The following is a 24,824-nucleotide window of genomic DNA, read 5'->3' as shown; positions in this document are numbered from 1 at the left end:
TAAACTTTCATTCAGAAATGCGGAGGTGGGGCGTTGCACTTCTGGTAATTTTCCTCTCCGATGATTGTTTCCTGATTAGGTATTGACAATAGAGGATGTAAAGAGATACAGGTACTTTATATAGATATAGGTGAGATATCAACGTGTCATTGTTTCGAGAAAAAAAAGAGGTGTTGCATTTTTATGGTGCGTGCAAAATTGTGAGGTATGGAACGGAAATAAACAATTGTATAGTCGTATAAATACCAGCACTTACGTCTGCAATGTGCACAAATGCTCCATATACAAATAAAGCATCATCTTAATCAGTAACTTATAAGTAATCGGGTGCTTTTTACTCATTCACCGGATAAAAAGCACCTGATAGCGTCAAATGATATGTAAACAAGTCGGCTTATAACTGAAGAATTGAACTTTCACCTGCTCGCTCTTGCTCGGGCAAATATTATCTTCTCTGTTGCATTGCAACAGTTTTGTTTCTGCAACTCAAGCATCACATCCCTATTTATGAGAGCTATGATAAAACCCTAAAATTGTAAAGGGGAACTGTTGAACTTGTAAAAATGCCTCCATCGTATTTCAAGCCAAAGTGGAAGAGCATCAGGAAACATCTTTTTCCTTTTCCAAACTCTAGATAATGCTGATCATAAACCTCCCAAAGACATCTCCTTCCTTTCTCACTTTCTCCCAGTCATCCACCTATTATATATCTGTCTCTATTTCTGTCTTTACTGTTAATATCTACAACACGTAAGCATATAGCATATTAACTTGCTTGTCACCATGTTGCCTTGAAACGTACATTTTTTGCATTTGGGAAATGCTCAAGGCTGAAGTATAGTCCAGTTTTAACGCTTATGCGAGGGTACTTTTGGTACAGTGCGCTTGATTTATTTTTCGTCATCAGAAAAGTGTCCACGTACTGTACGAGCACCACCCCATTTTCCTAACTCTGTATACATTGTACGCATAAGTCGTGCATTCGCCTACAGCAGAATGTAGCCCAAAAGATGCATTGCATTTTATCGCAATGCACATGCGCTCTACTTCCTGCTTTAAAGGTGACATAGAATGATTGAACGGAGTATTTATCCTTGTTCTGTGATGTGACATGTAGACAATTTTTTTTGTTTGTGTCTGTAATGCCTTAGAAGCTTCCTAAAAACCTCTCTCAGATAGCTCTATTAGGGGAGAATTTAAACAAGTGGTTTTGCACCCATTTGGCTCCCCCTACTGGCTTAACTTGCAATCTCATTACCGATTGGCTGACTTTGCTGCCACTCAAAAAATGTAGCCAATTATTTTAAAGTGGAGGGGCAGTTAGATGTCTTTGATGTCATAAGCATCAGTTTTTCAGATTGGGCTGTTTTCTGGCTGACATTTCTAAAAGAGGAATTTCTGAGAGACTGAGATGTTTAGCACTTTTTGTATGTTTGTGAATGTGGGTAGACTACCATTATTCAACAAAGACAAGGAAAAAATGGTTTTTCATTCTAATTCTAATTTTTTTTCCTATTTTGGGACAAAAACTTCGTTAAAAATAACTAACGTTTTGGTTTCCTAAATACGAGGGGAGATGACGATCATCAATTACTATTTGAAGGGAGGTTTAGCAGCTGTGATTTAAAGGGGACAGAGAATTAAAAACCATTTTTACATTGTCTTTGTTGAATAATGGTAGTCTACCTGCATTCGCGAACATACAAAAAGTGCTAAACGTGCTAAACATCTAAGTCTCATAGAAATTCCTTTTTTAGAAATGTCAGCCAAAAAACGGCCCAATCTGAAAAACTGATGCTTATGACATCACAGGCATCTCACTGGCCCTCCACTTTAAAATAATTGGCTACATTTTTTAAGTGGCAGCAAAGTCAGCCAATCAGTAATGAGATTGCAAGTTAAGCCAGTAGGGGGAGCCAAATAGGTGCAAAACCACTTGTTTAAAATCCCCCACCCTAATAGAGCTATCTGAGAGAGGTTTTTAGGAAGCTTCTAAGGCATTACAGACTCAAACAAAAAATTTTTTGTCTACATGTCACATCACAGAACAAGGATAAATACCCCGTTTAATCATTCTATCTCACCTTTAAACTAATGTAATGTAATTGTTTATATTGCTTGTTATCAGAAATAAACTACTTTAAAAGGACTCTGTGGTTATTGATTCTTTAATAAAGTTTACTGTAAGTTTATTTTGTTACTGCTGAAACAGTTTATACTCCGGTCTCTAGGGTATGTACTAGCTGAATGACCAAACACGATCATTACAATTGGGTCCACATACTTTAAGCCATGTATTGTTTAAACCATGATATTATATAAATTATTACCATGTTAAAATGTTAAACTTTAAGGTACGATCAAGAATAACATGATCATGATTTATGGTATTAGCATAGCATAAAGCTAAAAGTGTGATACTACAGTGAAAATGAATGACAAGATCAGTGGAGTGCAAAGGTAGCAGGCAAGTGAGAAAAGAAGTTGTGGATTGACGAGTGAAAATGTCTCACAAACCAACATTTACCTTCAGGCAATAAAGAGAGAACAGAAGAGTCAAGCAACAAATATTGCAACATTGCACTGATCTTAGACCAGCATGTGGTATCTGTTGCTGTATCATGGTACTACAATGGTAGCCTTGGAAGTACCTTGAAGCACCATGTATATACAAAAATATATCAAAGCCATCAAAATACCACCTGACACCATCACTTTACCATAGCACTACCACAGTATTTAAGAAAGGTGAATAAAGACATACACGGTACTACACTGTTTACCGTAACCTTGCTAAGCTAATAATATTAGATTAGTCGACTAAAAGACATATCAAATAAAAAAGCTTCACTGCACTTTCTCTCGCCCTCTCTGTTTCTGAACACAGAGTACTTCCTGTGTACACAGAGGAAATTAAGCAACACGTTTAACAGGTTTCACTTGGTTACAACGCCAAGGGATTCAACAAAGCACGTTCCAACACATGTGTAAGCACATCAAAGTTCAGGATTAAGAAATAAAAAAGCTGTCATTGGCTGTTTTTACGTTGTCACCGCCCCCAGGCTATCACGACACTGCGAAAACCCCCAAACTTTCTAGTCTCAATATGGGCCAACACTTTTTGTAAGTCAAAAGTATTTGGGTGATTCTCGCGAAATTAGGTTTCATGAAACATTTTGATTAAAAAAAGTAAATGATATCAAAATAAGAAGCATACAGTTACAAACATCTCTTCATGTACTATTTTTGATTTCAAATGACATCATACAAACCAATTTTGTGTTTTTTTCCACATTTTAGGGGAAAATTGTCATTACCGCAACGTGTCCATGACTGGATTTGGGTACTTTGACATGGAAATATTTATAATAAAAAAATAAAAAAAATAAAAAGCTTCAGTGAATGTTATACTATAAACATTTACAGTAAAGAAACATGTGGTATTTGGTGATCATTGGTAAATGTAGAGACAATAATAAGGAATATAAATGTGTCCAAAAAATGTTTTCTCATCCTCCGCAACAATTTTCAATCATTGTTTAAGCCCTCAAGGAACTAACATTTTTAAAATAAATTTGTTGGAAGGGACATAATTGACTGTGACACTTAAGATGGCTACCAGGTAAGCAGTTCTTATTTTTTCTCTCCAGATAAAAGTTGAAATTTTGTTTGTCATAGTACCTAGACAACTTTTTAGTTCTCATTACCGAAACATGAGTTTGTAAATGCATATATTTAATGTAATATCATGTTGCGGTAATGATAATTTTTGATAATGATAAAAAATGTAAATAATTCTATAGGAAATATTTTTTAAATCCCCTAAAATCTATCTTATATGTGCAATGCAACAAAAAAAAAATGGCTTCAAGGGCTTTTTAAAAATTCTGATGCTGGACACCTTCTAAGTCTGGATTTCGTGAGAATCACCCATTTGTGGTCTTACCGCAAATGCTTCAGTTTTGAAAAACTACGAATAATTGCGTTTGATTAAGACGAAAATAAACCTACAACCATGTAATATTGTTCTTGACACTTCCCATTGGTGTTGTTAGCATTTTACTCACCATTAATGACTAACAGGAAATAAATCATGAGTCATCTCCTGTCTATCACTTTCAAGGTCCTAACTTTGGCACCCATTCACTGGATCCATCCAACACTTGCTTTGTGCGAGCGTGTTTTAGCGAGAGAAAAAAAGAGCATGAGGCAAGTAGCAGCCGCAAGCCGGCAAACCGTTCACCCCCCAACATCTGCTTGAGGATCTGAACCGGCCCAGTGATTCATAGTTACATGCAGACTACGAAGAAAACAAACCGTTTGGTGACATGCACAACATACCGCACGGGTGAAATTACGGAGCTGCATGATGCAGTCTGTTTGAAGAACGCTACAACCTGAAATTATGAGATTGCTCATCGCTGCGAGCGCATGAATCACTACTAAGAGAAGCCAATTATGCTATTGTTTCACATACTGTACGTGACGCCGGGTGAATGACACAAGCTTTTCTTAAATGGATATCATGGTAGGTTTCACTCAAACCTCATTGCAAAAGTGTGGACGAAGTTATGCTGGCTCTTTATCCTCTTCGGGCCTGTCTCCACATGAGTCGCCAAGCTCTGTGTTTTGACTGCGAGGATCTTAAAAGCTCGGTCTCTGGTTGCTGATAGGCACCATTGTTGATGCTATCGCCATCCGAAGTGTGGTGCGACACCGCAGCGGTTGTTTTTACGTTAGAGAGCTCCTCTGGATTAGTATCGTTGCTCCACTGGTTCCCTTTTTATAGTTTGTGTAAAAAAAACCTGTGTGCTTTAACCACATGTGGTTGTGACTTGCTAAGGCAAGCTAAAAAACAGTTGCCATAGTCGTCTGCGTTTCAGGCTTTCGAAAGAGGTTTATCTAAACAAAAGGTCGAAAAAGTTAAGCACGATGGATTTGAATGATGAAAAAGCAGGTTTCGCATTAGTGGGTGACCTGGTTTGCATAGGAACGCAACTGGGTAAGAGAGGTTTCGTGTGCCAGGCTATAAATAGAGGCAAAATCACCTGAATGAGATATTCCCTCGAGCAATGTGCTTATGAGAAGCATTGGTATGACTGTATGTTAGGTTAGTATCTCAGGAACATGGAGATTTTAGAAAAAAGTTAAACCTATACATCAAGCTATAAAGGAATACAGTATTGTATGCCATGTGATACATAATGTTCAAAGTTTTAAAGAGCACCTATTTCATTGCTAAAACAACGTTATTTTGTGTATTTGGTATAAACCAATGTGTTCGCGTGGTACATTTTTGTAGCTCCAGATATACTGCTTTCCTCAAACGCTCTGATTTTGTACAAAGATCGATCTGACAAGTGGTGTGTCCCTGATTGGCCAGCTAATCTGTACGTTGTGATTGGCCTGAATACCTCTGACGCCAGGCGGAAATGTGACGCTCCTTACCATGTTTAAAAGATTCGCTCACAATGCAATGCTGAAAGGAGTTAACTTACAGGCTATGAGTCAAAGCAGGAGGAATTATGATAATGGCTGTCGTGTCAATCCGTGTTTGTAGTCGTCCAAGAAAAGAGATTTGTGTTGGAGAAGATAACTCGCGTCATTGTTTCCTTTGGGGTTTGTACCTTTTGCATATCGTTAACATGTACTAATACACACTTACACACCAAAGGAAATGTAAAATCGTGAATCAGAAAGTAGTTGCTCTTTAAAATAAATTTTTATATATACACCTTTTTTTTAAATATGCTAATTTTCCAGCTCCCCTAGAGTTACCTTCTTGGAATCCATTCAGCTGATCTCCGGGTTTGGCGCTACCACTTTTAGCATAGCTTAGCATAATCCATTGAATCTGATTAGACCATTAGCATAGGGCAAAAAAATAACTTAAGAGTTTCAATATTTTTCGCAGCTTTTAATTATCTGTCGGTCTTAGTACACAATGTAACTACAGAAGAGTCAAGTTTTAAATAGAAAAAATAGCGAAACTCTTTGGTTATTTTTTAGCGCGAAGCTAATGGTCTAATCAGATTCAATGGATTGTGCTAAGCTATGCTAAAAGTGCTAGTGCCAGACCCGGAGATCAGCTGAATAAATTTCAAAAAGGTAAAAATTAAATGTTTAACTCTAGGGGAGCTGGAAAATTAGCAATTTTAAACAAAAAGTGGAGTGGCCCTTTAAGATGAAATTTTACCCATTATAATTTTATGTACATAAATAGAGTTATAAACCTATAATAAAGATACATATTAATGCATACCATTTAAAAATTAAATATATATATATATCGTGCCATACAGTACTGTATTAATACATTCAAAACCTTGAGGAGTGTGCGCTAAACTGCTTAGTGTAAAAAATGCACCATTAATGGACTATTAATGTGGTTTGCAAAATAAACTTCAAAAAGACAACAAAACAACTTGAGCTAAATGGCCTGCAACCCTGTAAAAACAAGATAAATGCATTTGTCTCTTAGTACATCAAAGTAATGGGCGTAATGTAAACCTGCGCATGTACAAGCTCAGATTCGGGCCCCTGCTGGGTTTGTTGTTTTGCAACTAGACGACTAAACGATCACATTAAAGGTTAAATAAAAGAAAGGATCACCAAAACACACTCGACACTGCAGGTCATCCGGTGGTGAGTGGAGCAGAAAAAAATCGAAGCGAGAGAGACTATCATCCTTGCTTTTCTCTGTTCTTACTTTCCAAAGCCTCTGGTGTCGGTCTCCATTGATTCACGCCAACACAAATATTGACGTTCGAAGTACATTTGTCTTGTCTCCCGTCAACAAACGAAAGGCCAGGCGAACTCTTATGACTGAGGACAATAAGAGACAGAAAAAACAAACAAAAACAAAGGGCAGGGGAAACAAAACCTCACGCAGGACAATGGTGCATGTTGCTTTCATGGCCATAAAAGTGAAATCAGGCGTTTTAGTAGTGGAGGTCTAACCGGAGTCGTCTGGTCTTAAAATATTGCATTTTGAAAAACACATAAAAGCATATTTTTTCCAAAATCAACTCTAAAGCATGTTTATAAAAATTGGGCAAAGTTAGAAAAGAAAGTCCTGAACCAAAAAAAAAGTTTCACAATTCAGATTACCATCAACATCTGTTATCATGCCGTCAAACCCAGGTGGAGGAGTTTTCTGTCCAACAGCCAACCTATCACTGACTACATTTACCAATACAACAACCAATCAGGATTGAGAATGGGCTGTATTGTGATATATAAGTGAAACCTTTATGCTCACGTCATTTTAAATTAAAAGTTCATTTTCAATCTTCCTTTCAATCCACCACCTGCAGCACCGCTATGGCGTGCCGGAACGGCTCAGGGCTCTATACGCTTCCCTCAGCCCTGCCACCCCCACCCTGCCATCCATTTACCGTCAGGAACGTGGTGATCTCTACCTAGATAAGATGCAGAATGCAGTATAGAAAAAAGAAACTAAAGCTCAGACAAGCAAAAAAAGGGGGTTTTATTCTTTCTACTGGCACCACAATAGTAGTTTTGAAGACATCCCTAAGGTCAAATCCAAGCCAGACCAGTGACACACCACGTTACCCTTCAGACAAAAACGGTTCTATGCGGTTTCTTCTCCAGACATGACCCTCACCAAAACACCAAGCTGTCCCGGCCCCAGTGCATGCTGGGAGCACCGTTCGCACAATGCGCCGTTTGTGCGCATCGGCGTGGGACAAAATTCGAAATTTTTTCTCTTTGCAACCTTCTATATCTTTCTGTCTCTATGGCCCCGGATGATGAGAGGATGGCAACAAGAGAATCCATTCTCTGCCGATGCGACGTCTGACCTGCCAGAAGTCAGACGGAGAAGAATTCGTAGCCCTGGGCACGCCTCTCTCCCGGGACAAAAATAGCCATTCCGATAAAAGAGATACAGTACTCGAGTCCATAATGTGGGTGTAAAACTGAAAATAGCTCAGCATGGGCCAATCGAGCACCAAAATTGCTCTTTTACTTAATAGTGGAGCTGCTATTTCCTGATATCACAGGAATTATTTACAGTAAGCAAAAGTTGCAATGTAAACACTCCTGCAGGTGACAACGAAGGGTCGCAGTAAATGACAATGCAGAAAAGAGACACTAAATGAAATAAGACTATTGGCTAGACCCATTGTTTGGACGTGTCTGCTACATGCATGCTACCACTGCATTCAAAGTAGCTGTACAATGTCTTGCATTTCCTGTCTTTCTTCTTATATACATTTATTTGTGTTGAACACAATGCTTGCCGTCACAACACCCAGACGTGGTTGGCCGAGCGCCTTCCATATGTCGCACCTCTCGGCTTCACACATTTGGTTACCAAGCAAGTATACACAAACAAACACATTTTACAAGATATTTTTGGTCTCCAGTCTCTGAAGAGCAACTAGTGCGCTACGTAGTTGTGAATCTTGCGGTTAGGTAAAAAATAACCACGTCTTTCCTGTGCCATTTCGGTTTTTTTCAAAAATGCATGTTTCTAATCGCTATTTAAGCAGAACAAAAAAAGAAAGCTTAGCTGGGGGGCACTAGGCTGGCACGTTTGAGTTTTTGCCAAAGTTTAGGTGGTCTGTTTATTTTGGAAGGACAAGGGGATGTGGTGAGGGAAAAGATTAAGAATTTCCACACAATGCACCAGATAGAAGAAATCTGTGAAATTATGACAGGTTAGAAACCTTTGATATGACACCAGGCGTCACATTTTGTCCTGCGAACACACCTATTCTTTTATAAACAGGGATTTAAAAGGAATGGGAATTAACCCAATTTAGACTAAGTAGGCGCTAAGCATGAATGCGTTCAGACAGGCTTAGCATGACTGAACACAGCAGGGGCCGTGGGGAGACGATGCCAGGAACTTTATGTCGACTGATTCAGCACTTTCCATGCCGAACCGTGCCCGTTTCCCTTCCCCGTCCTCTGATGGTGCCGTGATGACTCCCTTAAGGCCCTTTTGTCTTTTGACAATGACATTTTATGCATAGATTTCATAGCTGCCATGCTTATTCAGCAAACAGTTCAAGAAAAGACACATGCTTGTTGCCACTATCGGGTTCAAGACGAGATAACAGAGGCAAAGATAAAACCCTGACCTGACATTAGGTTTGAGAGTAAGGTCAACGTGGACACGTCTTTTAGAAGGGAAATGCCATTGTGCACCTACTTTTACATTTTTAGGTAAACAACTCAGAAAGATCTTCGATCTGCACTAGCAAAAAAACACTACAGCTAGATATTATATGTTAATAACTAATGTAAAGGTCACATAAGGTCACACTGTGAAAAACAATGTGTCTCCTGTTATTTCGTAATCAACTATAAGCGATAGCAAAGGACACCAACACGTCCTCTGGCCCATTTTCCTTCCCTGTACGTGTTTAACGTGGTGTAGCTGAATTTAGAAATGGCAAAGCTGTTTTACTAAACTAACCTGTCAAATTTAATCCCAGATGAAACTATTTTAAAGTTCTTGAAATCTGAGTACATATGCAAACAAGCTTTTCTGATTTACTAGCGCCACAAAAGTACCACTGAAAAACAAATTCACATATCCTCTCAACTCACTTCACAACCATTTTTGCTTTGAGGATCATTGAGAAGACTTTGGCCCCATCCCATTTCTACCCCCTTAAAACTTCCACTTGGTTTTGAGTGCCCTCAACAGTAAAGTCCCCTCAACAGGGGAAGTGGGGGTTCTAATCTTTCCCTATGAAATGGGACACCACTAAATGAAAAGTAGCGTAGCGTGATTATTATTATTAATATGATTGAACTCTCGATAAGCCCGGGTTATACATGTTCATGTGAACGCCAGAACACACATCCTAAATATTGACAGAACTTTCCATATGTATATATGATGGACAGATTCTCTCGAAGCAGTCGGGAGACATGGTCAGATAGCTTCGTGAAATATTATCTAACATTAGTATTCAAAACTTCACAAACAAAAAAGTCGTGTTCAAATGAACATTCCAACAATTTCCAGAATTTTAACAAGCTTATTTGCAAAAATATAATTGTTCTTTCCAGCAGCGTCCGCCATCTTGGTCGAAAAGTATGACCAGCTCGCTGGGCTCGCAAGGTATCCTGGGTAATTTTATCTCCCACTTCATTTTAAGCCTGCATTGGTCTTGACTACATTTTGAAGGTTGATTCTAAGGGGAAAAGAGCACTCCGTCTTGCTCCCTAAAATAATGGGACGCCCTACCCCTACACGCGCAAAAGCGAGGGCAAAAATGTAGGGGAAGGGGAGGTATTGGGACGGGCCCTCCCTCTTGAAAAGTTTCCCCATAGTATTATTTTTAGCAACCATCTGGACCAAGTCCACCAGAAGGTTCTACGTCGCTCCTCGCAAGGTCATCTTGAGATGTTTTTGCAAAGCTGTTTTCTAAAGAAAAGCAAACAAACAAGCATCTCCTGGCTAAAGATCTGAAGTCAGAATGTATAATTTGGAAAGAAGCACTTAGAAACAGGAAGAGCGAAGCCTTATCACCAAGCACACGGTCCTTATCGCTGAGAACCTGATCTTGAGCTCTTTCACGTATGTCTGTGTGAATCATTTACGAAACCTTTTAGCCAGAAAAAAAGTGAAATGAAAGCAAAAGCAGACTAATTATGATGTATTTTAGTAAGTTAAGGACTTGAAACCAAAGTAGGACGTCATGTGATCGTTCGGCTCCCTAGAAACGTTCCACAGAGACAACAAACAACGTCTGCTAAGCTCACAAGTCTAAGCTCACAAGTCTACAGTCACATCTTGCATGTGACATGAATCTTTCTTCATGCAAACAAATTCAGTTGAATTTTACTCAACACAATATATAAAGGGGGAAATATCAAAGCATCAAACTGAGACTGAATCATCATTCAGTGAAGCATTATCTCACATTTGGCTTACCGAAAACCATCAAGGGCGATAAGTGGAAGTGCAACCGTGCAAATGAATTTTTTTGGCATTACTTGCGTCTAATGTGGCAGAGAAGACCTCAACCTTCGGTTGCACCAGTAACCTTATTATGAAGCTATGCAATTTAACTCAAATGTACTGCAATATAATTCGAATCATTTCCTGTTTGCAATTTCCCTTGGCCTATGTATACCTAAAAATACAAAGATACTGAAAGAAAAACTAATGCATGTCATTTATAAGGGCTACACAATGTGTAACTTGCATATAAAAAATATATAAAAAATTGCTGCATTCAAAAATGCCTTTTAGGACCTTGATGACATCAGCTGAAAGGAAACTGGTTTAAGTGGTGGAACAAGTTATTACATGGAAGATTATGAAAACTGACATTTGTGGTAACAGTAAGACCAAGAACATGCATTATGTAACAATATTTTGATTTTATAATGCCTTCAAGAGTGGCTGATCTCACCATTGAAGTAGCTCTTAACCTTCAAGTATCCAACACTGAGTCGCAAAACTGAGAGCTTGTCTAGCCGGGCACGGACGTCCTCTGAGAAGGGCAGCAGGTTAGTGAGCTTGTCCAATTCGCTGTTCAGTCGATCCCTGTGCCGTTTGGATGGGTTAGATTTGACTCCTTCGGGTGGTGGGGGTTTGGGGCTGAAAGAAGAAAATGAATAAAACTTGGGTTAAACTATTGGCTACGGTTCCTTATGTCATTTTTGTCTTTGATTTACCTCAGGGCTCCAGACTGCCACCAAAATTTGAGAGTGTGACACTGAATTTTACATCCAGTCACACATGTGCGACCAGTAAATTTGACATTTTTTTTGTGATGTGACACTGAATGTGAAACAGCACATTGTACTTTCTGCATCTATCATCAAAGTATTTATTAGTAATACAGTGTATTACTTAGTAGAAGTGTGAATATTTGTTTAGCATGTTGATTTACGGTATGTGCCCCTAAATTTTCTGGTTGCGCCCCTAAAATTTTCATTTAGGGGCCCCTGTGCTCCTAGTGAAAAAGTTAGTCTGGAGCCCTGTATCTAACAAATAAAAAGTGCAATGCAACGAAGCAACAAGTCTTAATTAATTTACACAGCCATGTTAATTTGTCTTTTTTGTTTTTGTCCAAACCAACCACAAACAAAGATTTTATTGGTCACTTGATTTCGCGTCACACTGGGCAGCTCCAAGCAGCTGTATATTACATATCGACTCCCACGGGTGATGCATCTTACAGCATCTCATTCATTCAATGCAGACAGTTTACAAGAATCAAGCTATAGATATTTATGTAAAAGGGTTCAAACTGGAAAATCATTTCTTAGCTCTGCGACGCGATACGTCAACATGTCTTAGATATTCAACTTAATCGCACGTACACATCTTGACATTACCATACGCCCTTTTATCCGACATTCTTATCACGAAAGAGTGCATTATGGGAATGAGTTAAAAGAGATAAAAATGGCACAAGCATCCATGCAACAAAAATGAAGAATTTCTATTATATAACGTAACATCCATCATCATGAATTGGACGTACATAATAGACAAATACTATTTAAACAAACTCTAAAGGCTTTCCACAGGCTCTTTAATCTTTTTTCTCATTTTACTTTGTTGGTTTCAGTCATTACTTTCCCGAGTTGTTTGCCTTAAAACTTTTAGCTGGTCGCTTAAACACAGGAACCAGGCCTGAGCCAGGCACTAAGTGGCAGCTATCTCTCTTCTTTCTAATTGAATATGACATATGTCCTCAAACAGGCCCTTAATTGTCTCAAAATTAGATTTTGGGGCTTTTCTGCTGGAAAAACAAAGATGCACCAGATGCATTTCAATATCTCCAGGATATAACTAAATGTTTTACATTTATTTTTTAAGTCATTTATTGTAGATGTTGTAAACAAAGAGACAGAAATAATAACTTTGCTTCGGGGTATGTAATGCTTGGAAACATTGAGTTATTTAGTCAATATTTATATGCTCCAAACTGCATTACTTAATACTTTAGACAGCTTTCTTGAAACATTACACGTCTATAAGGTCTTTGCTTATCATCGCTTGATTTATTAATGTTGCGGACAAGTATGCGTAGATCCAAAGTAACTGTTTCCAAAATAAACTTGCATTGTAAATCTTTATTAATGTGTATAATAGCAACAAAACACTGACACAAATGCTACTTCCAGGCTAAATAAACAAAAAATCGCGAATCCACTTGACATGTACAATTGCCTTTCCTGTGTTAATGTATTTCCTATTGAAACCGGATGCTCGTGTGGGAAAAATTGTAGTACTTGTTCCCCCTTTTTAAATAAACAACAGGTTTTAGCTGTCAACTTGCTAGTCATTTGCAGATGGTTTTAGGGGGAGGTACAATGCTGATGAGTCATTAACATTTTCAGTCCAGTTTAACTGTGTCAATTTCACACAAGTTCCCAAAATAAAAATCCAATTTAAATAGAAAATGTATTTTAAACATAGCACCAGGGCTGCATAAAAATTAATTGCAACTAATCATTGCATAATAAAAGTTTTTTAACATCATATATGTATAATAATTATAGATAAATATCTATAAATACATAAACACATGCATGCATAATTTTAAGAAAAATGTGTGTATATATAAAGTATTCATATTTATATATAATAGAAATTATAAAAATAAAAATGTATATACACATGTAAATATATTTTTTTAAATATATACATGCATGCATGTGTATGTAGTTATATATACACTATTACGATTAGTTGTGGTTAGTTGTTTTGCAGTGTCACATTTTGAAACAGTGATGTAAAAGGCAAATTTTTTATTTAGCACTTGCACCATGCACCAAAATAACTGTCCAGTTTCCGATATAAAACTTGTTATATAAGCTTGAGCATTCTTACTGGAATCACTGGCTTCAAAACTATGTCTGTAACTCAACCTCCTTTAGCCTTTTCATTCCCAGCCAGTCCAGAAGACTCGTACCGGTAACTCTAGCCACCCGAGCCGGACGCTAATTATGCTTTCCCAGAAAAGCAAAGTAAAACTAACCCCAGAAAAAAGGCCTGCGGGGACAAAAGACTGCGTTCAGCCCCTTCCTTCCCTCTCGGCCCTGAGCTACAATTCTTTAGAAAGACACTATGATGATCATCATTTGTTGGCCTTGACCTGGTTCGCCTACAGTTACAGTTCTCATGAGATTTCATATATTGTATCTGACCGTAAATCACTGTCTTAATGGCAAAGTAAGAGTTATTACATTTCTAAACAACTTATATCAGTAACTTAGCACCAAAATCTCAAAACGCCTTAATTAAGCCATGAACTAAGGTCAGAGAAGTCTTGCTATAATCATATATCAATACATGCGGTGTATTGATCATATCAAGAGGTAGTTTCCTACACCAGAGCTTTAAAGATCCCATGAAAACAGCTTTTAACTGATACAATCCTACCTAAGGCATTTCGTGGTATATTGACAAAACATTTTATTTATTTATTTATTTATTTATGTTTATGGACATAAACATACAAGTATCGCTTTTTTACATGTCACTCAGCACAAACTTCCAGAAATCGTTTTTCGTGTCCCTAGCAACACTTTCTTTTTTCGTGTCACTTTATGTATTTAAATCATTGTTGCTTGGGGTTAGGATGTAATTTTATGTATTTGTTTCTACGTGTTTTTCTTTCAAATTTTTTTTAACCATTTTCGCTTGGGGTTAGAGTTGGTTTTTGGACTGAAATGTGACAAAGTCGTTCTAACCACAACCGACAATGGTAAGAAATAATGAAAATAAAAAAAGAGAAAAAAAAACATAAAATGACACGAAAAAGAAAGTCGTGCTAAAAACTATTTATAAAAATTTGTGCTGAGTGACACAAAAAAGCAGAAAATCGTGTCTATGAACACGAATAAATAAATCAAATATTTTGTGAACTCGTATATCACGACTTGCCTTGAGATCGGGTTGACCAATAACACAAGTCTCATACCTCATAACACAGCTAAACTAGCAGTGCTAACAGTCCAACTAACTGTAAACTCTTATTCAATTTTTGATTTATTCATTCGTGTTCATGCACACGATTTTTCGCTTTGTTCGTGTCTTTTAGCATGAATGTCTTTTTCGTGTCACTCAGCACGAATTTCTATAAATAGATATTCGCATCTCTAGCAAGACTTTATTTTACGTGTCATTTTATGTAATGTTTTTCTTTTTTTCCTATTTTTAAATCCTTGTCGCTTGTGGTTAGGATGTAATTTTATGTATTGGTTTCTACGTGTTTTTCTTCCGAATTTGTAACTATTTTCGCTTGGGGTTAGATTTGGGGTTTGGGTTAGGATATCTTAAATGTAACAAAATCGTTCCGACCGACAATGGTAAAAAATAAAGAGAAAACAAAACATAAAATGATTCGAAAAAGAAAGTCGTGCTACGAATACAAAAAACTATTTATAGAAATTTGTGCCGAGTGACGAAATCGTGTCCATGACTACGAATAAATAAATCAAATATTTCGTGACTATACCACGACTTGCCTTGAGATTGGGTTGACCAATAACACAAGTCTAATATCTCATAACACTGCTAAACTAGCAGTGCTAACAGTCCAACTAACCGTTAACTCTTACTCAATATTTGATTTATTCATTAGTGTTCATGCACACGATTTTTCCCTTTGTTTGTGTCATTTAGCACAAATGATTTTTTCGTGTCACTCAGCACAAATTTCTAGAAACAGTTTTTCGTGTCCCTAGCAAAACTTTCATATACGTGTAATTTTATGTATTGTTTTCTTTTTTTTCTATTTTTAAATCATTGTCGCTTGTGGTTAGGATGTAATTTTATGTATTGGTTTCTACGCGTTTTTCTTCCGAATTTGTAACTATTTTTGATTGGGGTTAGGGTTAGGATGTCTGAAATGTAACAAAGTCGTTCCGACCGACAATGGTAAAAAAAAAAAAGAGAAAACAAAACCCAAAATGATTCGAAAAAGAAAGTCATGCTACAAGCACAAAAAACCATTTATAGAAATTTGTGCTGAGTGACGAAATCGTGTCCATTAATACGAATAAATAATTCAATATTTTCTGAGTATACCACTCACAAAATCTTGGTTTAGAGTTGGGGTTAGGATGTCTGAAATGTAACAAAGTCGTTCTAACCCAAACCAACAATGGTAAAAAAAAACATACAATTGTAGAAATTCATGCTGAGTGACACAAAAAAGAGACACGAAAAAAGCATATAATCGTGTCTATGAATACGAATAAATCAATCAAATATTTCATGACTATACCACGACTTGCCTTGAGATTGGGTTGACGAATAACACAAGTCTCATTCCTCAAAATACAACTAAACTAGCAGTGCTAACAATCCAAGTAACCGTAACCTCTTATTGAACGTAATGAATTGTTTTCAGCTCTACAATGTTTGCAATTACTAATATGCTGGCTTTGTTCTATTGGTCTTTGTTCTGTTCCTCTTGCTGGAAATGCGACCCAAGAGCTAAACCATAAAACATTCCTCCTCACATTCCGACTGAATTACATCTGCTCGGTAGGAGCGGGAAAAGATCCACTGCGATTCGAGTCTCTGCCCATGATACTGATTGTGCGGACCTCCCACCATTTACTGTGGTCGCTGAGGTTGGCAAGGGATTTTTTTTTTTTCATCAAGACCATCCCTCCAGAGGCAACATCTGAAATCTCTCTCTCTCTCTCTTTTCGTTTGCCTCCTCTCGCGCACAAGCGTCCCTGGCCAAACACATGAGGTGTGACATCATGACTGTTTTCCTCCAGCAGGTCCCAACATGCAACATGGCTTCTCATCTCGCCTGCAATACACAAAGGGCCATCTCAAGACTGCACTCTTTGTTCTCCTGTCGTTTCTTCGTTCATCTGCGCCTCTCTCCCTTACTTTCTTCTTGAAACGCACGTCTGTTCGTTTGCTTTACCGCTCTGTCGTTTCACTTTGCATCTAAAAAAGGCACGGTTTCAAAACATTTACTGTCATCGTTGCACAATAGCTTTTATCATCTGCATGCACTGCGTTGTTCGAAAGGTTTACTGAGGACAACGAGAAGGAACTTTGAGGAAGTTTTGATACAAGTTCCATCTCATGGTACATTATTACAAAGCTCTGTTTAGTTTTCCCATGCTGTTAGAACTGGTCATTTGGAAAGCTATGTAGATATTTACCCCCCTCCCGCAACCAAACCCCTACGTTGCCTCTTACATGAAAACAGATCTAAGATCAGAAGAAAAAATGGTGAATTCAGCCAAAAGCGGTTGTTTTCCACCCGATAAACTCAGCTGAAGCTCAACCACATCTGGTTTGGATAAAAAAAAACGAGCTGGGGAACTAAAATTGGGTCCGATGGCGCACATACAAAGCATCACGCTGCATCAGTTGTTGTGACCGAAAGGTTCTGTCGGGACTGTTTGATATATAAAATATTCACAAAATATTTCCCACAAATTTATTGGCAATATAAAATTAAGCAACATTGTTAGGATTGCCAAGAATATGGTTTAAAGGATCTCAAAGCAAAAGCAAAGTATTTGCTCTGAAATCCCTTAAATCAGAGGAAGCGTGATTCTGGACGATCCTCCTGTAGTGAGTGTTGCCAGGAAATTGAAATGATCTAAAACACAGTAAAAATAAACGAATCTGACCTTTTGAATTGATTCATGTTATTGGACAGTTTGAACTGAATCACTGAATCGAATGCAACATCATTTTGCTAAAAAATTGCACAATTACTATTATTATTACAATGCTCCTGCAAGTAATTATTTGAAGAAACAAAGATGCTGAAACTGATCCGTAAAGGAGGGGCTTCTCAAAGGGAGCACACCAGCACCGACCCAAATAACTTTCAGCACACATCAAACCCAGTGTCAATGTACGGTGCTTTGTCAAAATAATGTGAATGCCTTACATTACGGCTGTAGGGTGGAGATCGGCGGGGACATTGGCAAGCGTTCGGTTTCTCAGACTTATTACTTCAATAAACAGACCACTGCACAACACCATTAGATGAGTCAATGCCATCTGACCGTTATTTAGTCACACTGGACTTTTATGAGAAAATCTGGTTTTGAATGACGATCCAGCCCTGCAGTCTGCATTCTTGCGATTCAGCGGACAGTTCAAAATTACAGCCAAATGACTTCTGTTAAACACTTTTTCAAAATGGTCGCGTTCGTGGGTTTGAACTACATGTTTCTATTTGTGCAAGCTGCGCAAGCTTCTGAATAAAACTACACGTTTAGGTGTGCCGATGGATACCCTGAATGGTAGTGTCAAGACTGTGTACACTATTTTTTTAGATTGTGTAAACTACTTGCCATGTAAGAAGAAATCACTCATCAATTCCAAATCTTGTTTGAAGAATGTTGATTCTGTTTTTCTCTATACAATGAGAGTGAATTGAGACCGAGGCTGTTAGTGACTAACTTTCTTCATTTTTTTTTTGTTTTTTACAGGGGCAAGAGAGACTCAAAGGGATTGTTCACCCAAAAATGAAAATTATGTCACCATTCACCCACTCTTATAACCTGTATAATTTTTTTGTTCTGATAAACATGAAGGAAGATCGTTTATGAGCCCCATTCACTTCCATCGTAGGAAAAAAAAAAGAGTACGAACATTCGTCAAAATATATTCCTTTGGGTTCGTCAGAAATAATTTGTAAGTAAATTATGACAGAACTTAGACCATAAGCTGTGAAAAAAGATGGCCGACGTGACATCGCCTCCTTCCATAGTAATAAAATAAAGCTAAAAATGTCCGACCATGGTCGCTGCCATGTTACGTAAAAACGTCAGTTTGGAGCCAAGTCATGCGCAGAAGGAATCGTCTGTGGAGCAAGAGGCGGAGCCGCGGTATCAAACATCCACCCAAACTTGCGCGCGCCCAATTAAACCACACCAATCATAACGACACGCCCCGTATAGCATCAAATTACTACCGTATTTTTTGGACTATAAGCCGCGTTTTTTTTTCATAACTTGGCTGGTGCTGCGTCTTATAGTCTTATAATTTTTACATTTATGAGGCAAGAGACATCATTACCGTCTACAGCTGCAAGAGTCCGCTAAATGCTGCTCCTGTATTTATGTAATTCAATAGATTCAGTAATGCGGAATGACGAGTCTGCGAACTTCACGCTAGTTGGCTTGTTCGGTTAATTTAGACTATTTAACCTTCCAGGTAAGTTTTGTATGCTATGGTTTATCGTTTAAATAATTGATAATATTACTTTAACGTACAGACATCTATTCAGCCTGCTGTTCTGTCTGCTATTGTTTAGTTGAATAACTTGCCTTTCCAGGTTCTTCGGCTTGGATTTTGTGGAATAATTTTCTAAATAAATGCGACGTATAGTCCACTGTGACTTATATATGTTATTTCGTCTTAATTACGCATTTTTGAATGATGCGGCTTATACTCCGGTGCTGCTTATAATCTGGAAAATACGGTAGTTAAAATGAAACTGATCACAAAAATGAACAATTGAACATATATCAGCATGATAACAACTACCTAAAACGATCAAAACAATTTTTCGGAAAATTTTATTGGAAGTGTAATTAATTGTTTTATTTAGAGCAGAGTCCCATTCGTTTGAATGGAGAGGGCGGGGTTTATGACTTATACTGCAGCCAGCCACCAGGGGGCGATCAAAGAGCCAGAGGCTTCACTTTTCAAGACGTATGAGGCACACCTGGGTTCAACTAGGACTTTAAAAACAATCAGGGAACAGAATTTTCGCTTTTGGGCGATTTGTCCCTTATAAAGCTGTGCCATTTGTTCGGTCGCACAACTTACTCTATACAAAAATGAGCAATTCTTTGACATAGCATGCGCCACTGAACCTTGCACAATGAGACCGGGAAGATGTATTGTAACTAGAAAGCAACCAAGGTTAACTTTCATTTTACATAGACGTAAATACAACCAACCCAGCTGAAGCTCCAGCTGCAGTTTTCAACATAAGGCAGAAGGTGAACCGGTTCATTTCTCGTGCCTGTGTTTTTGTTTTCGCACAGATTAGACGTGAGGAAATCTTGACAAGGCTCTTTGGGGAGAGAGTGAGAGAAAGACAGAGAGCGAAAGATAGAGCGAGCGAGAGAGAAAGAGAGAGAGAGAGGTTCTACTGTTCTACAGCATTCCAGCTTCAAGCAGCCGCGGTGTGAAGCCAGGAGTCCGGTTACACAGCCTCTCAATACCCTCTTTGTGTCAGAAGCAGACTTTGGCTGTTCCAGTACCTTACCACCATACCGAATTATTTTACATCTATCAGCAGTAAAACACACACTGCCGTAAGTAACTCCAATAAGTAGCTTTTCTGAAGTGCGGACATACCATGCAAAGGTCGCCCTTCTCCTGCGCCAATGACAGGCGTAATGTACACACAACCCAGTGGGTGGGCCCGACGCCTCTTTCAACAGGTACGAGCTCTATGCCACCACGCTCTTTTGAAGACCGTTTGCGGGTCAGATGAGCAGCAAGGTACAGAATTACAAAGACGTACACATACTTTAGTGTCCAGCTACTTATGTATACAGTAAAGTACGAGCATGTGCATTTAAAAAGCTATTTTACCTTATCTGACTCTATTTAATTACTTTAATTGCTGTAATCTAACATAGTCAGATTCATTATACCAATTATATTTTTATTATACTCCTGCCAATTAATTTAAATGTCTACCTGACAGATTTTTAGTATTACACGTACTTTACTTTTTGTTGCACAAGTTCTTACAAAAGGAAAAAATGCGTTACATCGTTTTTTTTACTTCAAAACAAAACTATAAATGACAAATCTTTCTTCAAAGTGTATTTTAAGAAAGTCACACATCTGCCCACTCAAACTGAACGTACCAGTCAATATTCCAGAAGTGAATCATCGTCACTTTTGTTAGACATGTTGATGTGTTGTCAAAAAAATAAAAGACAAGTCACTCATAATTATGGGTAACTATCAATATGATAATCTCCTTTGGAACTTTAGGAACCGGGTACGCGAGCCTTAATGCCCCAAAAATGCCAACTGTGGATGCCATGCATCAAAGGGATAACACGCAAATTCTTTTCAAAGCTGCTCGTAAAAATAATTTGTTAGAAATATACTGAATTTTTACTAGTCGTAAAAATTTGATTTAAATGTGCATGCTATGCACCTTAATGTAACCCCCCCCCCCAAAAAAAAAACTAAGATCTACCTGCAGAATGGGACAGCTAGCATCCTTCAAATCAGAAAAATTTACATTTTTGCTATATATTTTGAATTTTTGATACAAAACATGCAACAATTTTTAAAAGTAAAAGTATACTACAGTAAAAAAAAATACTTTAGCATTTACTATACAGTAGTAAACGATAATAAAATTCTAAATAGTGTAGTGTTTTTGAACATTATCATAGTAAACATTTAAATATATTATAGTATTTACCACAGTTCATCTGTTGTTCACTAAAGTAAATACTACACAATACTATAGTACACATTCACAAAGTGTAGTAATGACTATAATATGCAGTACTATAGAGTAATATATTACATTTACTACTGTGTTGAGTCAAACTAAAGTATACTATAGTATGTACCCAAGTTAATCAATTCTCTCTAAAATACTATAAAATATACTACAGAATACTATAGTATACATTAAGTGTAGAAATTACTATAATATACAGACAGCATAGTATACAGATTATTACAATTTACTGCAGTTTACTATAGTAAATATTGAAGTATATTAAAACATTTACGACTATTTATCAATTTACTATAGTTAATACTACAGTACACATTATCAAAGTGTGCTAATGATGACTATAATATACTACAGTAGATTACATTTTACTACTGTTGACTATAGTAAATACTATAGTGTTTACTAGTTCATCAATTCACTATAGTAAACACTACAGAATACTACAGTATAGGCTACACTACAAAGTAGTAGTATACATTTAGTGTGGAAATTACTATAATAAAGACACAGTTTATTACAATTTACTATAGTAAATATTGAAGTATTTCTCAACATTAACTAATATTTATTAATATTTACTAAAGTTAATACTGCAGTATACATTAACAAAGTCTAGTAATGACTGCAATATATAGTACTAGTATATACAGTAGTATATTACATGTATAGTAAAAACTAAAGTATACTATAGTATTTACCACAGTTCGTCAATTCACTATAAAATACACTACAGAATACTATAGTATACATTAACAAAGCGTACTAATGACTATAATATATAATAAGTGTACTAAGGACTATAATATACTACAGTTGATTACATTTTACTACTGTTGACTATAGTAAACAGTATTTTACTATAGTAAATACTACAGAATACTATAATATAGACTAACTGTAGTATACATTAAGTGTAGAAATTCCTATATAAGTTACAGAAATCATATTATACAGTTTATTACATTTTAACTACAGTTTAATAATAGTAAATATTAAAGTATATTTCAACATTTACTAATATTTATCTATTCACTATAGTTAATACTACAGTATACATTAACAAACAACAGTACGCTACACTTACTACTAAGCTAAATAGTAAATGCTAAAGTAACTTATACAACAGTATACAAAGTTATTTTTCGTCTTGGAATAAACTATCCACATATTTAGTAATCCATAAAATTACAACTAGCATTATTTGCCAGCGAAACTACACGAAAAATCACAAAAACCGAGCCTCCACGAGCTCCTCCAGCAACTCAAAGCAGCTCTTGGCTTTCTAGCCAGTTCCACAACAGTTGCGTAAGAGTTTGCGTGACTTAAAAATATGTTAATTTGAGGAGGGGGGAGCGAACGAAAAAAAGTTAAGAAGTAAAAAAACCTCTGTTCTCATGATGTTAAAAAAAAGCCTATATCAGATTACAATAACATACTCCCCCCGGCTCACCCCTCCCTCGTGTAAGCATCGCGTGAGAGCGCCGCCAACTCTCGACTTGATTATGATTAATACAAGAGTACTGTTTCCATGCCAGACCCAAAACTATACACACCAAGCCCGAATCTTAAGGTGTCCCGAAGAGGTCTGCGAGCCCCCGGATACAGAAATGGGTCAAATTCAGAATCGCTTTTGTTTGCGATGCAAACGGTGAAACTGTCCTTTAGATTCGTCAGAAAGTACCAGATCACCTCAGGGAAATTAAACTAAAGTCATATGGCAGACGACAACACGAGTTTATACGGCGGTAATTTCCAGCATGCTCAAGATAAACATTGATATAATGTACATGCAGGATTACAGTATATTATTATTTAAAATAAGCAGCTATAACATACAAATCATATATTTACCATAAACCATATATACTGTAGAGATGAATGACGATTGCAAGGTTGAATAAAAGTATCTGAATTTACCATATGCAACCCAATGTACATATATTGCGTATGGTAAATATATAGATACATAGACACATTAAATTCACGTAGATTGGGTCAATGCGAAAAAAAAGTGTCGTAAACAACCTCACCTTGATGTATATCTAACGTTATATATGCTGTACATAAGCTAAACTGTAAGTTCTGCAACGGCGTTTTCTATATGAAACCATTACGAAAATAACTTAAACAAGTTTTATGACATCATACGCACAACTTTAAGCAACACATTTCCAGTTTTAAAAGGTTAAGCAAATAAAACGCTGCATTTTGTTTCATTATATTTACGCAATGTTACAGAATCGCTACATTTCAACATCAAGCGTTTTAATTTGAATTCTCTCGATGTTTCTGTATATATAACCTTGATGCACGAGACACGCGCGCTTTGAACTTGAACGTGAGACTTCCCACAAAATACTCACATTTTCTGAACGGGCTTCTTCCGTTTCTTGTTCGCATATGTGCCGATAGCCGTCGACATGGTTGTCTGGTGTCTGTGTGAAGTCTTTAAAATACGACTAGCATGTAAATTCCCCTTCGTTTCCTATAAAATGTCGACGAAAGCGTGCGCCCGACCGGTAAATCCTCTCACATGGATGAAAACAAGAGGCGAATACTTCTTGTCTGATGAAACTCCTGTCCACAGTACTACTGTATGAAAGCAGCTTAAAACAAACTCGAAAAGTTTCCGAAAGGATGGCAATGGCGTGAGTTGAACAAATTTTCCTTCTTCCTTTTTTGTTTTTTTCGAGCTGTCATTCTCTAGTGGCTCCAAATATGCATCAGAGGCAGCTGATTGGCCGGGGTTCACGAGCGTCGACTAATCAGAACGTTTAGTTTTGTGTAGAGCGCTAGGCAGGTAGGCTCGACGTGCTGTGATTGGTTGGAAAAGTTTTCAGGAAATCATAAACAAGGAGGAGCGCTTTTAAGGTGGACCGGAGAAAAACACGAGCAATGCTGCTCTCTCACTCGCGCAGTTTGATCGAGTTATAGAAGGGAGCTCTTATAAAAGGATATATAATTAAAGTTTATTTTTAAAAGTACAGATATGAAAGCTGGCGTACTGGAAGAAAATGTGCATGAGGAATACAAAAATAGGTGACACAAACAAAACCAGGGCGCTATAACGTGTGTTATAACATAATTAGTGGTCGTTTACTGTAATTACTGAAAGTGTCCTTATTTATGCTTGATGTATTACTTTACATATGCACTTTATATCTGTGTTGTAGTTACAGTTACTGTTGTTTATGTTTTTTATTAAAAAAGTTTTTAAGGTGCCCCCCCTCAAAAAAGTGTAAACTTAAACCACGCCCAAAGTGAACATTATATCAAACATTATGTAGTTATTACATATTAATTATTCAAATAGTAATTATATTATGTATTTAAATAGATGCAACTAAAGTCTCCAAATATAGGCGACTACAC

At 37.2% G+C, this 24,824-nt stretch overlaps 1 protein-coding gene across 1 annotated transcript in view; it reads right to left on the bottom strand.

The window, feature by feature from the left end:
• ahr2 (aryl hydrocarbon receptor 2) overlaps window positions 1–24,139 on the bottom strand; it is a 74,688-nt gene extending 50,549 nt beyond the window's left edge. The window contains exons 1-2 of the mRNA XM_055216704.2: window positions 23,816–24,139; window positions 11,403–11,590 (exon numbers count right to left, since the gene is read on the bottom strand). Of these exons, the coding sequence (XP_055072679.2) occupies window positions 11,403–11,590; window positions 23,816–23,874 (247 nt within the window). The 5' untranslated portion in view covers window positions 23,875–24,139. The remainder of the gene's footprint in view (window positions 1–11,402; window positions 11,591–23,815) is intronic.
• Between the last annotated feature and the right edge of the window lie 685 nt (window positions 24,140–24,824).

This window comes from Misgurnus anguillicaudatus, chromosome 23 (genome assembly GCF_027580225.2).
Source record: "Misgurnus anguillicaudatus chromosome 23, ASM2758022v2, whole genome shotgun sequence".
In the NCBI taxonomy this organism is placed as follows: Eukaryota; Metazoa; Chordata; class Actinopteri; order Cypriniformes; family Cobitidae; genus Misgurnus; species Misgurnus anguillicaudatus.
This window is presented reverse-complemented; position numbering and strand designations above follow the sequence as displayed.